At 51.0% G+C, this 15116-nt stretch overlaps 5 protein-coding genes across 5 annotated transcripts; 1 reads left to right on the top strand and 4 right to left on the bottom strand.

Annotated features, from left to right (window-relative positions):
* Positions 1 to 1509: 1509 nt before the first annotated feature.
* P170DRAFT_407934 (putative SNF2 family helicase) lies at positions 1510 to 5227 on the top strand (the record flags this gene model as incomplete). Its single annotated transcript, XM_024846707.1, has 13 exons — positions 1510 to 1873; positions 1982 to 2259; positions 2316 to 2336; positions 2383 to 2467; positions 2518 to 2605; positions 2658 to 2777; positions 2840 to 2994; positions 3051 to 3150; positions 3201 to 3288; positions 3342 to 3537; positions 3662 to 4566; positions 4623 to 4799; positions 4871 to 5227. The coding sequence occupies 13 exons, from the start codon at positions 1510 to 1512 to the stop codon at positions 5111 to 5113; spliced, it is 2820 nt and encodes a 939-aa protein (XP_024704313.1). The 3' UTR covers positions 5114 to 5227.
* A 442-nt stretch (positions 5228 to 5669) lies between these two features.
* On the bottom strand, positions 5670 to 7068 carry P170DRAFT_426002 (uncharacterized protein; the record flags this gene model as incomplete). Its single annotated transcript, XM_024847683.1, has 2 exons — positions 5670 to 6896; positions 7024 to 7068. 2 exons carry the CDS (start codon positions 7066 to 7068, stop codon positions 5670 to 5672), a joined length of 1272 nt encoding a protein of 423 aa, XP_024704312.1.
* A 609-nt stretch (positions 7069 to 7677) lies between these two features.
* Positions 7678 to 10920, bottom strand: P170DRAFT_436679 (uncharacterized protein). The gene is made up of 3 exons (XM_024849200.1): positions 10422 to 10920; positions 10231 to 10358; positions 7678 to 10122 (listed from the first exon to the last, which is right to left on the bottom strand). The coding sequence occupies exons 1-3, from the start codon at positions 10517 to 10519 to the stop codon at positions 7931 to 7933; spliced, it is 2418 nt and encodes an 805-aa protein (XP_024704311.1). The 5' UTR covers positions 10520 to 10920; the 3' UTR covers positions 7678 to 7930.
* On the bottom strand, positions 10542 to 11159 carry P170DRAFT_172151 (uncharacterized protein). Its single transcript, XM_024842622.1, has one exon. The coding sequence runs from the start codon at positions 11035 to 11037 to the stop codon at positions 10576 to 10578; it is 462 nt and encodes a 153-aa protein (XP_024704310.1). The 5' UTR covers positions 11038 to 11159; the 3' UTR covers positions 10542 to 10575.
* Position 11160: 1 nt separating this feature from the next.
* On the bottom strand, positions 11161 to 14914 carry P170DRAFT_509665 (NPA1/URB1 family protein). The gene is made up of 5 exons (XM_024854696.1): positions 14746 to 14914; positions 12907 to 14685; positions 12047 to 12843; positions 11666 to 11992; positions 11161 to 11605 (listed from the first exon to the last, which is right to left on the bottom strand). The coding sequence occupies exons 1-5, from the start codon at positions 14891 to 14893 to the stop codon at positions 11282 to 11284; spliced, it is 3375 nt and encodes a 1124-aa protein (XP_024704309.1). The 5' UTR covers positions 14894 to 14914; the 3' UTR covers positions 11161 to 11281.
* Positions 14915 to 15116: the final 202 nt, after the last annotated feature.

Here is a 15116-nt window from a genome sequence, read left to right as displayed (position 1 = left end):
TTTCTAGTCCTGGATATTTACGAAGAGTGAGATCATGCTATTCTGTCTTCCACTGTCGGTAACATGCCATTTCGTCCGCCTTGGATATCGTGGAAAGGGTCACTGCAGATACGTTCATGCTGATGCCCATAGTGCTCCTCCAAATGAGCACAGAACTGACCCAAATTCTTGAGGCAGGATGGGGAAATTTTTGCAGAAGGGAAAGCAACACAACTGGGTATACACAACTGGGTATACAAAAAAGCTTCTAGTCTTCTGGTCGAGCTCTCATCTTTGAGGATCCCTTCACACATGATAAGAGTTATAATGCGGCGGAGAGATGTCTTATTCCTGTACGATACCTTTTATCTTCCTCATATATTCCGCTTACTGCGTCTCTCCGTCAGCGCATCTTATGACGGGTTATGTGAACGATACCAACACCAGAAGGGACCCGTGGACTTCTTCTTTCTCATCAACACCCGGCATCTTCCTTACAGTGAGAAGCTCTCTCCTCTATTTATCTACACCTCGACTCTCTCGCTCTCAAGGCTTCAGTTTCATTACCCTTTAGCGGTTGAACACGCACTCTGCATAGAGTATAAATACTCGATGCGACCTCTGGTTTCCTCCTTCTCAACTTCCGCTCTACATCTGCCTCTTGAGTCTCTTCTCTTCAATCATCTTCAACCCATGGGAATCAAGTACATGCCCTATGGAGGATGTCAATACTAGACATCATCCATATAATTCTTTCTCCTCTCCATCATCTTACCCATGTCTACATCTCATGCTATTGAATCATTCTGACACTTCTACCTCTCATCAAACCTCCATATCTCTTCTTCTTCAGCTTCGCATTACCATTCGCATCTTCTCACTTGACCTTCAGAGCCGGTTCTGAGATTACTACATCTTTCATCCACACACATTGACCCAGTGATCTTCTCCTTGACCTTTCTCTAAATTCATCAATCCATCATCGTCGCTTCACCCGAACACCCTCCCTCATTACCCTCCGGTTCCTTTCAATATGGATTCAGAAAACGAACCGAAAAGCAATCCTGAGCAGGAGCTCGAGATGAATCTCAAATCCGAGGATCCCGACAACAAGGCGGTTGCTTCTCCAGTGCCAGCCAAACTGTATGACCCGACAGAAGTCAGAATCTGGCCTTCTTCCCCGGAAATTCCTGATAAAGATCAAATGGTCATTGATCCGACTTGCCCGTCCCTCGAAACATTGCCAGACTGCTTTGAGGATACCCATGTGACACAAGACGAGATGACGCAAATGCTCACTTCGCTCGATGATGTCCCCGACGATGACATTTTCGTACGCCAGGAAGGCTTGGAACTTCCAGAAATTCCTCAAGCACGTTCATCTGTCGAGCCTGGAGGAGCCGCGGTGGATGTTCCAGGTGATGGAAATGGAAGTCTTGCGGAAGTGCCTCCCAATGGAGACAAAGAACAAGACCCCGAAGAGGAGTGGCCAGAGGAAGAAGAAGTTCCTGATAAGTGAGCACCATGAATATGATATCATGGGATTTTTCTGACTATTTTAGTTTCGAGGAAGCCGAGAAATGGTTTCAAGGACTTAAGCAGCCTACTCTAGCTGACATGGTCCATTATGAAGCGGCAAAACTGAAAGAAAGTGCACGCAAAAAGCAAATGGAGAACAGGAAGATCGCCGAGGAGAATCCGATCAGCGAGGATGAAGAGGACCCAGAAGCTAACAAGAATGAGCACGATGACTCTATTGCGAAACCGAATATGGCTCAGTCCTCTAGTAGTGCCACCAAGAATAAGCCTTCAGCGCGCAGAAAGCGTAACCCAGCTGCGCTCTCTGCAGCGGAGAAAAAGAAAAGCATGCAATTCGGCCTGAACATTGCTCTAAGTAAGGGGAAGAAAGGTCAAGGAGGAAGAAAGGGACGAAAGCGCGCCGCCGCTAGCTCTGATACTCCTGCCACTAAAAAAAGGGCGAAGAAGGCATCCAATCAAACAGATGAGACCCTTGAATCGCTCTTGAGTACCAATTTCGTTGATGATGCAAATACCAGCGCTGCATTGGGCGCAATTCCGTCCCTTCCGACGAATACTGGTGACAAGGACAAGGCCCTCGCAGAACTTGTTGGCGCTTTGCCCCATGCTGAGCAGCGAAAAGCCAGGTCAGACAAAAGACAATGCGTTCTGGCCTCGAGGAAATTCTCCCCAAGCGCAAAAGTGCACGGAAAGAACGGGTGGAAAGTCCAGGGAATGAAGACCACCTTATATCATTACCAGGTTTGAAAATCCGGATTTCCCATGACTACCCTTTTGTGTACTAACAGTGACGATAGCTTTTGGGGGCATCTTTCATGGTAAAATATATAGGCTCGATTTGAAAGCACCAGCTGATGTTTCTAGCGCGAGCGAGAGCTTTGCACACGGCAGCCTTTCGGGGGTCTTTTGTGCGACACAATGGGATTTGGGAAGACCATCCAAGCATTAGGTATTAAATTATCCACCATGAGTCTTTATTTCTATCTAACGTGGTTGCAGCCAATGTTGTCGACGGAAGAAATACCCAGAAAGTCGACTCTGTGAATTCAACTTTGATTGTTGTCCCTTCGCACCTTGTCGAGCACTGGTGAGTCTTAAGGAATCTCAAATACATGGTTTCAAAAGTCTCACTAGGACAGGAGAAATCAAATCAAAAAGCATTGTGACGGAAGCGCAATAGGCGAAGTGATTTTGTATCGTGCCAACTCTCGACTTGATACTTTGGATTCGCCCAAGAGTTTACAGAAATACGATGTTGTGTGAGAGAACCTGACTGTTTCTAGCCTTGCCCCATATCCGAGTATTAATTCAATTTTAACAGGGTAACAACGTACGACGAGGTCCGACGATCATATCCACCAGTCAAGGGCAAACCCGAGGGAAACGAAGTCAAGATCAGAGAATGGTGGGAGGAGGTCTATGAAAAACAAGCTGGACCGCTTCATCGCATTCGATTCCTTAGAATCATTCTTGACGGTAAACCCATTATGCTCCAGTTCTGATTTGTGCTTGATTAACCTCCATTTTACCAGAGGGCCATCTAATTAAAAACCACCTCTCGCAAACTTCTATCGCCGTTCGTGCTCTCACCGGCCATTACAAATGGGTTTTGAGTGGGACTCCTGTGCAGAAGTATGTATCTTCCTCCGCAGTGACTCGATCTGGAGCTAACAATTGCTGAGTTACGTTCACGAATTCTATCCCATTTTCGACTTTCTCGAGGTCCCAGGTAATGGCACTTTCGAAGCTTTCTTCGAAAATTATTGCAAGGTATAATGCCGTTATAAACTTTTATCTGATGAAGCGCTAATATTGAACATCAGAATGAAATTGGTCGGGATCGTCTTTTGAATATGCTTCGCTCGTTCATGTTTCGGCGTACTCATGCTAGTCGCCTGTTCTCTTTGCCGGTGGTGAATCTACCCAAAATCCAAGAGCGCATAATCTCGACTGAATTCTGCGCCGCTGAAAGGGCGATCTACGACGCCATAGTAGCCACCTTTTTCAATAACATCAATGGTACGTGATGGCATGAGGAAAATGATTTTAATCACCTTCACTTTTAGCAATGGAAGACGAAGAGATTGCAAAAGAGGAGAAAGGGCAAAGGGACCAAGAAGAGCATATCTAACTCGTTAAATAGGTCTTTCGAATTCGAAAAATCCTAAATTAGCCCAGCATCAGTGCATATTGACAATGATGCAGAAGCTCCGCATGATCTGCAGTCACATCCTGACAATGCAGAGTATGGTGAAGGAATTACTGCCCGGAAAACTAATGGAAACACTCACCAAAGCTGCACAAAACTGCGGGAGTTCAGACAAACATTCGGCTATAATTACTAGCTGGCTCCGAGCAATGGCCATAAATCCATTCCCCGACCAACCTAAGCAGTCCAACAAGACCGCGGAGGAAGCTACAGACGAGCCACGGGAAAGCAATCCGAAGCTTGTGCAAGAATTCCACCAACTGATGAGCAAACTGCATGAGGAGGAGAGATGGGAAGAGAGACTTGAGCGAACCAATTGTCCTAGGTGTAGGCTCGCACCGGTGAACCCTGTCATTACATCGTGCATGCATCTCTACTGCGAGGAATGCTATTACCTTCTCGATGACCAAGACAAGGACTCGTCTAACCCGAAACGAGAGTGTATTGAATGCCAGGAAGCCATCAAAGCAATCACACCTGGCGTCCCGGTGGAAGACATCGATCTTGAAAAAGCACCGTCTGCCCCGAAAAAGAAACGAGGACAGGCAAAGAAAGCGCCAAAGCCAAGAGCCTTTGGAAGGTTCGGTGGTTGGATGTTTGGATATCGGGGCCCAAGGGCGGACGGCAATACCGAACTGGATGATCAAGACGAAGAGCCCGACTGGATTCCGATCTGCGCTAAGGAGATGCCGAGTGCGAAACTGACCAAAATCCGTGAGCTCATTCTCGGATGGATTGCGGAAAACCCCAAGGTCAAGATTGTTGTTTTCACGCAATTCATCGATTTTGTCAGAATTTTAGCCATCATGTGCTACACTCAGGGGTGGCCTCATGCAGAGGTAATCCCATCTATTCATCGCGTGATTTTAGAATACGCAGAGCTAACGGCGCTTAGTTGACTGGGAAGATGCGTCCGCAAGACCGGGTCAAGAGCGTGGAGAAGTTCAGGGAGCAAGAGAATATGAGTGTGTTCATTATCAGTCTCAAGGCCGGGGGAACAGGGCTTGATATGCCTATGGCGAACAAGTGTATTCTCGTTGATCTGTGGTGGAATGAAGCCATCCAAGACCAGGTTCGTTAACACGTTCATCCCGAAATCACTGCACAAGTTTTGCAAGGCGCCTAACATGATTGATTCCCAAGGCTGTTGCCCGGATTTACAGAATTGGCCAGGAAAACGACGTGGAATACGTCAAGTTGATCGTGAAGGATACCATCGACGCCCATCTCCTGGAACTCCAGAAGTCGAAGACATTTGATATCTCGGACATGATCGGGAACGAAGCCCTGGAAGGACGAGCAAGTATCATAGACCTGCTGCGAATTTTCGCCGATGTCCAGGTAACCAATACAGGGGCTATTAACGTCACGCAGCGCAAGGATTGAAGCAGGAGCCAGCAGCTGCTCTGTCTTTTGGGAGATACTTTTGAGTTTTCATGTTGCGCTTGGCTTGGAATTGGGGGTTTGCAATCTATGGGGTTTAATCCTCTAGCATCTTTGAAGGGTTTGGATTTGATTTATTTTCTTCCTACGAGATTCTTTTCTTTTCCTTTCTCCTACTTTCGTTTTGTTCAAAATTTTGATATTTAAAGGCTTGTAACTTTCTGAAATCGGAAGTTTCATTTTCGCAACATCAACACTAAATACTCCTGTAGACTCTCTGTAGAATGTTTCAAGTATCCATATCAAATCATTCCTCATACTCAACTACACAGACATGAGACAAAGGCTGCTTCGATATCAAAACCTAGACTACAAAAGCACCTCAGTTGTCCATAATCATCAAATCATCAAGACCATTTTTACATCATCCACTTATCCTTAAGACCCTTCAACCTCATTGTCCCAACATCAGGAAACAAGGTACAAAGTCATCAACTCGATAACAAACAAGAAAGTCACCGGATCCGACGAAAACACAAAGAAAACCAAACCAACCACTCTACAACGGAAAGTTAAACGCCCTGATTCTTCTCGCCCGACGAGACGGCGCGCGCGCCACATCCTCGGGTCTAAACTGGCTCATGGACGGAATTTCCCGCAGCGGATGATACGAGTAGAATGGCATCTCGGTCCCCTCGGCGAATGTGGAATTCAAGGACCCGGTGTAGTATTCCCCTTCCATCTCGGGCTCGGCCTGATCATGAGTGTCCATGGAAGTGCTGTGCCGGGTGTTGGGCAGGATCATGTCCTGGTCGGCCTCGTCGTCTGCGTCGAAATCGGAAAGACGAGAATGGCGGGGTGGGGATACTGGAGAGACGTCTCTTCCTTCTCCTGGGCCCCTCCAGGGACGCCGGAAGAGCTGGTCGCGGTAAGTATCGATCGGGTTGTCTAGGCCTTGAGTGTGGTGAGCGTAGAAGGGTGTATTTTCAAGGCCCTGCTCATGATGGTGAATGCTTCTGACGGGGTACATGGTAGAACTGGAGCTTAGAAAAGGGAAGGAGTCCTGGACCGGGACAGCGGGGATGGGAGCATGTCTACTACCTGCGTGGGTTATTTCAGTCTCAGGAGCGGCGTCTTCGTCTTCGTCTGCGTCGCGGTTTTCCTTGTCATCGTCGTCGGTCACCCAGCGCGTATATGATGGCCAGGCGCTGTGGCTGACTTCGATATGCGCGTTGTCGATGTCCATGCCGTCTGGGTCTTCGTAGATGGTGAATCGGGTCGGGGGAAGAGGGTCCGTTGATGAGAAGCTGGCCATGTCGCTTTCGTTTAGGTAGGAGCGGTGTAGGGAGGAGAGGGATATGCGGCGAGTTCCAAGCTCTGGGCCAGGAATGGCATCCGTAGTAATCGTCGTCGCGACGCCGAAGCTTCCAGGGTCGTCTGGAGATATCATGCCATAGAAAGGGTTTGTTGGGGGTGGAATCTCACTGCCATAATATGGACAGAAGGGATCCATTAGCTGACTCCGGCGTTGGCCAGACATATTTGCTCCTCCGCTGTGGGTATCTCCCTGTAGAGTGTAGATGGGTTGTGTGCAGTCTCCGGGCTCTCGTACTCTAGGTCTCTTTTGTGGGTTGTCGGTGTCGGTTCCTGGGCGATCTGTGCTCTCATCTTCGATTTCACTGAATGTTCGAGTGCGGCGAGGTCGGATGGGCAATGGGTTCTCGTGGTGGTGTGTGTCGGTGCTGAAAGTAATGTTGACATCATCCGGTTGATCAAGAGTTGAGTCCTATTACGCGTAAGTTTGTTAGCATTTGAAGAGGGCTATTTTGGCATTTCCAATCAACTGGATCTAAGAATGTCTTGCGCAAGTAACCTTTCGTCGCGGTAGAAGAGATCACTAGGGGAGTCCTCACATGCTGATCGACATCAAGACAGAGTTCAAAGTCGATCCGATCCATCATGATAGGCTAGAAGAAGGACTATAGTCAGCTGCGATTCCTGTTCTTGGAGGAAACAGAATTGTTGTCTCGAAAGCCTTGAGGAACTCATCTCTATATAGGGAGTGGTTACAGGTAGACGAGGCATGGTTATAGTGTAGTGTGGAGAGGCTGTAAGAACTGTCTTTCTAGGGTCCAGTCACAGCGATTGGAGGATGGAGGGGCTTCTTTACCATCAGGAGAGGGCCTCTTTTATGCTAGGAATGAAAGTCTAGACCTCGTTTGGTGATGACTTGCGAGAAGCGGGGGATTCACTTAGGAACGAGGCACATTTAGGAAACGGCAGACTAGCTGCAGAAAAGGGCGGGAGTTACCACTTGGAGGAAGAGCCACGATGGGGGATACCTCAAAGCCTGGAAAGATGAGAAAGTGGGCGACCAGCATAGTGGAAGGGAGTGGAGGAGAAGAGGGGAGGAAGTAGAGGAAGAAGGCAGCCAGGAAAAGAAATGCAAATCAACACTGTGCGCAGAGCATCGCAGATACACAGAAACCACAGCTGCCCTCGTGGATTAGTCGAGGGCCTTATGCCTTCTCGACCATTAATTCTACAACGCAACATCGACGAGGTTTTCTAGGTCAAGTAGTAGATTCGATCGAAGCTATCCAGCCATCTACCTAGATGTACAAACGCGATACACGTTGGCGGCCGTTGTGGTATCAAATACTCGACTAGGAAATTATTTCACTGCATCCATAATGCTCCATCGTGTCAATCTTTGGCCTGCTGGCACAATTACGACTGGAGTCCACTGCCCTCCCTCGCAGCTCCATCCCCCGCTGCTCCAGATTTCCACCTTCACTCGACATTGGCAAATTCGCCCTCTTATCTGAACTGACCTGGGCCAATCATACCGCCGCGGGCATCACCACCAACCTGACCGAACATATCCAGCAAGTGTCGAGAGGAAGGTGGTGGTCCTTGAGGACCAGGGTTGCCTTCAAAGGGGCCCTGTCCCGCGGGACCAACACCCATCAGGGCCTCGGCGTTAGGCGGCATGGGAGGGAATCCGGCCGGGGGAGGACCGTTCATGTATCCAGGGGGTGGCATCATACTGGGAGGGGGGAACCCCGCCGACCCAGCACCGCCGGCAGCACGAGGGAAGGGCTGTCGATCACCGAGAGGAGGTACATTTCCGTGCATGGGCATCATGTTTCCCATGAAGTTGGGGTTGATGCCGCGATTGGGCGTCGGAATGCCTGGCGGAGGGCCCATAGGAGTCGGCGGTCCACCTGCCTGCTGTGGGGGCATCTGGTGGTGACCATTCCATCCGGGGGGAGGCATATGTTCGAATCCCGGAGGTCTCTGCATGCCCATACCGGGAAGTCCCTGACCTTGCGGAGCCCTGGAGCCACCAGGGGTGATGGGCACTTGGCTACCTTGAGGGAATGGCAGATCGTCAAAGTACCCCATTGGCGGTCCGTTCGCAGGTCTCCGTCGGAACTGTTCGGGATCCGGTCGCTGCAGGTTGGCTATCGCCGGATCGTCAAGGAAAGGTGGCACCTTCGGCGCGGATGAGAGTCCGGGAGGAGGGTGAGGCATCATTTCGGGCATGTTCATCAACCCGGGAGCCGGGCCGGCGCTCTGGGGCTGACCTTGACCACCGTGTCCCGGGCTTGTGATGGGAGTCACTTTGACCTGTTGCATGAGGCGGAGCAAGTTTTCCCTGTCTCGGGCCTGGGCGTCCTGGACGTAGACATTCTCCTTGAGAGGTGGGCCAGCATTCCGAATTGCAGCATCCTGCATGGCTAGTTGTTCGGGCCTCTTGACTTGCTCGCGAGTCGGAGATGACACCGCACTCCGAGTCTGGTCCATTTGCACCAAAGATGGAGGACGGTTGGCTTGCACGTTATCGTTATGGGGTGTAGCATTGCGTGACTTGCTGGTGCCCAGCATTTGCAGGATACGCTGGAAGCCCTCCTGGTCCGCATCGGCCGATGGCGTTGTTGATGACGGGGGTGGCTGAGTAACTGGAGACTTGCCTCCCATCATCATTTGAGGAGGAGGATCAGGCTCCCTGGCAGGACTCCCCGGGGGAGGGCTAAACAGTCCGGCAAAGCGAGACGACTTGGCCGACTTGCCCGGCGCGGCCGGCGCGGTCTCCTTCTTAGGCGTTGATTCCAATGGCAAGGACGTGGTAACGACCGGAGACGGTTTGCCATCACCCAAAAGCCCAAAGAATCGTTCCATCGCCGTGTCGCCCTGGAAAGGAGCACCGTTACTGCTGAAGATTTCCCCGTCGGTGGGTTTGATCTCGGCTTTCTCGGAGGGGCCAGCAAATTGCTCGACGGGGGACTCTTTCTTCTCTTCCACGTGAGGCTGAGAAGATCCGGCCTTCATCCTTTCTTTCCACCGTTCAAAATCTTCTTGGGTATGCACCCGGCGAGGCTCGTCCCTGTCGTTGGCGTCCAACCACTCGGGCTCCTGTTCAAGCTTGGCACCGCGAGTCCAATCACGATCCGCACCATGTCGGTCCCGACGCCATTCACGATTGCGAACTGGTGTCTTTTCCTCTTCGGCATCGTGTCCGCCATCCTGGACGTTTTCCTCGCGAAACCAGCTGCCTTCGTGCCGCGCGCGCCCTGGCTGGCCGTCCCGGCGAGGAAAGAACCGACCATCCTTGGTATCTCGGACTCCTCGATCGGAATTGGGATCTCGTTGGTCGCGGTCCCGGTGCAAGTCCCGAGCACCCTCCCAGCGGTCGAACTCGCCGTTCCGTCTAGGCTTTCTCTCTTGTTCGTCGGGTCCAAAGGTGCGACGCGGGCGCCCGCTGTTCCAGTCTTCTCGATCTAAACGTCGGCCATTGAACGTGGCCTGTTTGCCATCGCGCCGATCAAAATCTCGATCGCCGGCATCTCTTTCCTTGAAGAACTTTTCGCGGAAGTTGAAGCGGTCGTTCTTGGGGTCCTCCGAGTCGGGTTGCCTGGGCGGCCGTTCAGTGGAGTCGATGGAACCTTTAGTCGCGATGCGAGAAGCGGAGGCAAAAGCAGTCTTCGGGGGTCCAAGAACGATGTCCTCTAGAAGAGATTGACAAGCCCCTCAGTTAGCGAAGATCTCCCTAGCGTTTCCGACGCTCAACATGGAAAAGACCACGGTGCATCGCAGGCAGGTTGGCCATAAATTACCTGAATTTGAACCACGGGAGACATGGCGAGCCTCGAAGATGCTCGATCGTCGCGGGGTTGTTTCGGGGGGGTTATTAGGATCTCTGGGGTTGGCGGTTTTTCGTTGCGTTGTTGGGTCGGGGATCGGTCTAGCGAGGCACAGGCCAAATCAGTCTGACGGTCACCGCATCAGGAGCAAGGTGAATGCTTACCCCATCCATTCTTCTACAGGAGGTAAAGTAACAGGCTTAGAGACCAGAGGCGACGAGCGCAGCCATAGCAGCTCATCGATCTGGTAACGTCGCGCCATGGAGATGGCAGACTCTGTGTGCGGAACGGTGATATCGGCAGGCTGTTACGTCGTTTTCATTGGTTCGTGGGGATCCAAAAAGAAGCGCGGAGCGGCTGAAAAAAAGAAGTCACGGCGGACCGAGGATCAAGGAGAACGGGTGATAGGGGAAAAGGGCGACTAGAGGATAGACAGAAGTAGGGTGGATGGGGGATTGCAGTCGTCGAGATGAAGAAGCGGGAGGTGAAGCCGGCAGAACTTACGTGCCGTGCAGCCCCCGACCGCCACTTGGGTTGCCTCTGAGAGAGGGAGTTTCTGCAGGAAGCGTAGACAAACGTGATTGCAGCTACCGTGGAATTCTGTGAGAGGGCGAGAGAGAACGTGGACGGGTGAGAACAGGGAGTGAGAAGGGGGGATCCAGGATTCTGGCAAAGGGCAAGACAGCAGACCAGCAGACCAGCAGGCGGGGGTGCGATGGACGCTTCGCTCCCTTTCCTGCCGCCGGTCACCGCCTTCATTCTGTAGATTCTTAGATTCATCGCCAGGAATCATCCGATGGTTTCTGGTCACTGCCTGTCGGACTGTCGGAAGTCCTGTCTGATGGGACTAGGGTGGGCGCAGGCCAGAAGAGTAACACGTTGACTTAGTCCCAAACACATAGACAACATCCACATTTCCAACATTCATTAGAATTACCCTAAACCTCTCTATCTAGAACGCATGCGATACAGATGCACATTCACATCTACCCAATACACTCCCTCCCTCTCTTCGCCAGTCAGCTCAGTTTCCCCCGGCGATGTTGCCGACAATCTGATCCACGGCGCCTCCGCTCCATTTGGCAACCCGCTCCTTATCCGAGGATTCATGCAAGGAGTTGGTGATGGCCGAGAAACTCGACGCCTCTTTGGCACCCACGGCCGGAAGCTGGCTTTGAATCCAGCTGATGATTCCTGCCCGAGTAATGAGAGTCGTGCTGCCCTGGACCTGGGTCGAGCGATACAGCAGATGCAAAATCTTTCGCTTGACCGAGACACTCGTACTGGGGGACTCGTAGAAGGCAAATGTGCGCTCGAACACGTTGGCGCGGCGGTAGATTTCCATATCCTGGCACGAAAATCAGTAAGATATAAATAGACTGAGCAGCAGGTGGGGGAGGGTGCATACCGCTCCAGTCCGGAGGCCCTTGACCAACAGATCCAACAGCCAGTTGGTCTCTTCGTAATGACCGTCATCCAACTCGGGCTCGTGCAGCAAAATCTTGTCGATCCAGTAGGAGGGAATCTTCTCGGGCTCCCAGGTAGGCGCTTTCTGGAGGAATTTGTTGACCTTGCCATACAGCTTGTGCATGGGGTTCGTGAGAACTGCAAGACAGCTAGCGGCACACTCTCCCACAATCCACGGCACAGGCGATTCAACGCCAAGCAGTTTGACGGTTTCGTACAGTTCTCCGGTGAGGAGGTAAACCGACCTCCATTCGGTATATTTAGATTCCTAGTGCCGTTAGTTCCGCTTTCTTTTGGCCGTAGGTGCACCTTGTAGACTTACCCTGAGTTTAGACATGAATCGGGTGATGTTGCTAAAGGCTTGTCTGCGCACTTCCTCGTGCTCCGAGCACAAACAGACCAGCAATTCCGCCACTCGGCCCTGCTCAATTGACACATCAAGCTCTTCTTTGTCCCATTTGTGTAATTCATTTCGAGTATCACTTTCCACGGGAAGCGCGCCGAACATCTCGAGCAAGTCCACGCGCGGCTGCTCGTTTCCTGCAGTCGGAGATGCCTTTTGATCCAAATCCATGCCCTTCTTCTCTTGTTCAGAATTTTCCTCATTATCTTTCAAGGACTTCTTCAGGGTTGACTTGAGCTTCTTGTTATCGGTAGCGTCCATCAGGGAGTCACGAACACCCTTCAGTGTTTTCGAGTCTTCACCGGCCTGCTTCAACCGACCCAACACTTGGGCAGCCCATGCACACACAGCACTTTGGGCATTTGCATCTCCAGACTTAATGACAAACGGCCACTGCTCACTAATAGCCGCTGCGATGGAGCTCGTTGATTTGGACTTATCCTGTGAGAAAGATCCTATTAAATCTTGATAATGAACTTGCTTTTTCGCGATCCGGCAGGCGCAGTTATCGAAAAAGGCCAGTTGATGCTGCAAGCGGGCAGAATCCGAAGTGTCGAAACTCGACATAAGTGCGGTAAATGAAGATGCACTCTGCAGAATCGAGTTTTCAATGAGCACCGATCTCAATAGACGATAAATATCACCGAGAGATTCCTGAGATGACGCTTCCACGACGACCTTCATCACGGAAGTGAACGCAGAAAATTGCATCGAAGCTAGATGTTCTATTAGTTTTCCCTCCGGCTTTCAACGGAGAATGAGGGAATGGAGCGACTCACCAGGTTGCTGCCACCAACGGATCGATGCCGACTGCTGCGCAATCTTCAGAATACTTTGCAGTTGACTGAGCAACAGCTCAGAGTCGTCCGATGAAATGTTAGGCTCGTCCAGTCGTTTCAGAATTTCCACCATTATGAGCGAAACATCGAGGACTTCCTCGAAAGCGGCATCCGGGGCAACTTCGTAGAAACAAGAAAGCAACTCGGCAACGGCTTCTTGCTGCTGCAGGTCTTCCTTGGCAGTTCTTTTGTAAAGCTGGATGACATCCTTCACGACGGGGCATCGGCGGGAAAACTCAGCGACCAGTTTTCCCGCAGCTTGTTTCCAGAGCGGCTGGCTGATTCCGTGGTCGGAGTTGAAGATTTGCAGGACCTTCTGCAATTTCTTGAAGGAGACCGTGATAAGACGGACTGCGAAGAGAGTAACAATCTCCGTGTTCAGGTTCAGGCACCGAGTGAGAATCTTTTGATTCAGCGGACGCGGTAGAATGTTTTCAATCACAACCGAGGGTGCCGGCGGCATCGGAGGCAGTTTGTCTTTCCATCCGCAGTTCTTCGGAATCGGCAGACTGACAGTCGAGAACAAAAGCGCAGATTCGGCCAGCCACGACGGAACAGGCTTCGGATCCGAAACGAACATCAATTTCTTGCTAAAGAAATCGGCGACCAACTCAGGTGCAGCCTTGAAGATTGCCACAAGCAGCTCAATCTGGAGACTATCCGTATCCGGGCGAAGTGACTGGATAATATAGGAGAGCACTCCATTGCGAACTGGCACGGACTCTCTGTACTTGTCAACGTAAACTGCAGAATCGAGGCCCAATTCAATCGATGCGTCGCTGTCCGCCGGCAGGGATTCCGGGTCGCTACCGTGGGGGTACCAGCCTGTTTCCGGTAGCAACACCCCGAGCTCAGTCTTCGTGCAAATGTTCATCAAGATCTTGTGGATCTCGTTGGCGATGGAAAATCCTGTCGGGTTAGGATCCTCGGACTCTCGGTCATAACCGTACAAAGTCACGAGTCGCTCCAGATTCCAGCGGCTGAAGAACAACTTCTTGGAGTTCCGGGGAAGGGAAGCATCCTGGACAATATCTCGGTCAACGGCTTTGATCACGTCGATGACAATATCTCGCGGGTCCTTTCGAATGTACTCGAAGAACGCTCTCATGAGTTTGCCTTGCTCGATGATATCGGTTTTTGAGGTTGCATGCTGGACTCTCAAGTTTGCCAAAACATATCTTTGAGCATTGCGGCGCAGAGTCGACTTTTGAGCATCATCGGACGCATCTTCCAGCTGGGCCTTATTCGGAGTCAAGAACACCTCAAGGCGCTTGAACGTGATATAACGCGCTGCATAGACTTGACGGGCAACGGCACCCCCATCGAAGCTGACCACCTCGGTGAGAAGGCGAAGACACGGGGAGATCAAATGCTCCTTCGACTTCGTTGCGGTCAACCCACGGTTGAAAAATCTTAGTTGCTCTTTTTGCATCAAAAATTTACACAACGCCAGTCCGAAGTCTCGGAAATCCAGATTACTGGATATCGTCTTAATAAAGAGCGCCACCACGGACGGAATGATCGTCAACAAGGAGTCATTGTTGTTAGTATCCGCAAATCCCCAGGCTTGAATCAGATCAGGGAAGCAAGATGGGTCCTCGCCATTGTAAGAGATTTGCGAATCACAATAGGCTTTGAGGATGCGGAATTTTTTAGCTTTTTCACTCTCATTCTCCGTCTGTGGGATGGAGAGCAGAAATTCCTTGAATTTTCTTAAGCCTATTTTACGCTGTTAACATTGTTGGGTCAGAACATATTGTTGCATGGTCTTCTGCCTACCTTGTTTGGTCTCTTGAATGTTTTGCTGAAAAGTCAGGATGGTCCGCAATTGCGTATGAGACGTGATGTCGGACTGGACAGTTGACTCCTCGCCGGAGTCCAACTTCCTCCGTTTCGTCCGGGGAAACTGATTGTCTGCGTGCGACATTATGGAATACTGGGGATGGGGATCTCTGAAGAGAAAAAAGATGGAGGATGCATGAAATGATGATCTAAGGATGTTCGCGGTCCCGGCAGATTTTTGCGGTCGCTGATTGGTCGGCACGGCCCGCGCAAAGAAAACCGGCGCGGCGCCGAAAAGGGAAATCGCCTCATGGCCCCGAGTCTCCGGATGGATAAAATGCATGAGATTAAATCAAGAAAAATCCTAG

This window comes from Aspergillus steynii (genome assembly GCF_002849105.1).
Source record: "Aspergillus steynii IBT 23096 chromosome Unknown P170scaffold_4, whole genome shotgun sequence".
Lineage (NCBI taxonomy): Eukaryota > Fungi > Ascomycota > Eurotiomycetes > Eurotiales > Aspergillaceae > Aspergillus > Aspergillus steynii.
The sequence above is the reverse complement of the archived record's forward strand: the minus strand, read 5'-3'. Positions and strand labels throughout refer to the sequence as shown.

Coding starts and splice junctions, on each gene's coding strand:
- P170DRAFT_436679 (XM_024849200.1), bottom strand. CDS start 10,519: ATGGCGCGACGTTACCAGATCGATGAGCTGCTATGGCTGCGCTCGTCG. Junction 10,359..10,421: donor CCTGTAGAAGAATGGATGGG/GTAAGCATTCAC, acceptor GTGCCTCGCTAG/ACCGATCCCCGACCCAACAA. Junction 10,123..10,230: donor CTCCCGTGGTTCAAATTCAG/GTAATTTATGGC, acceptor AATCTCTTCTAG/AGGACATCGTTCTTGGACCC.
- P170DRAFT_172151 (XM_024842622.1), bottom strand. CDS start 11,037: ATGAATCTAAGAATCTACAGAATGAAGGCGGTGACCGGCGGCAGGAAA.
- P170DRAFT_509665 (XM_024854696.1), bottom strand. CDS start 14,893: ATGTCGCACGCAGACAATCAGTTTCCCCGGACGAAACGGAGGAAGTTG. Junction 12,844..12,906: donor CCGTTGGTGGCAGCAACCTG/GTGAGTCGCTCC, acceptor TAGAACATCTAG/CTTCGATGCAATTTTCTGCG. Junction 11,606..11,665: donor AGGGCCTCCGGACTGGAGCG/GTATGCACCCTC, acceptor TTTTCGTGCCAG/GATATGGAAATCTACCGCCG.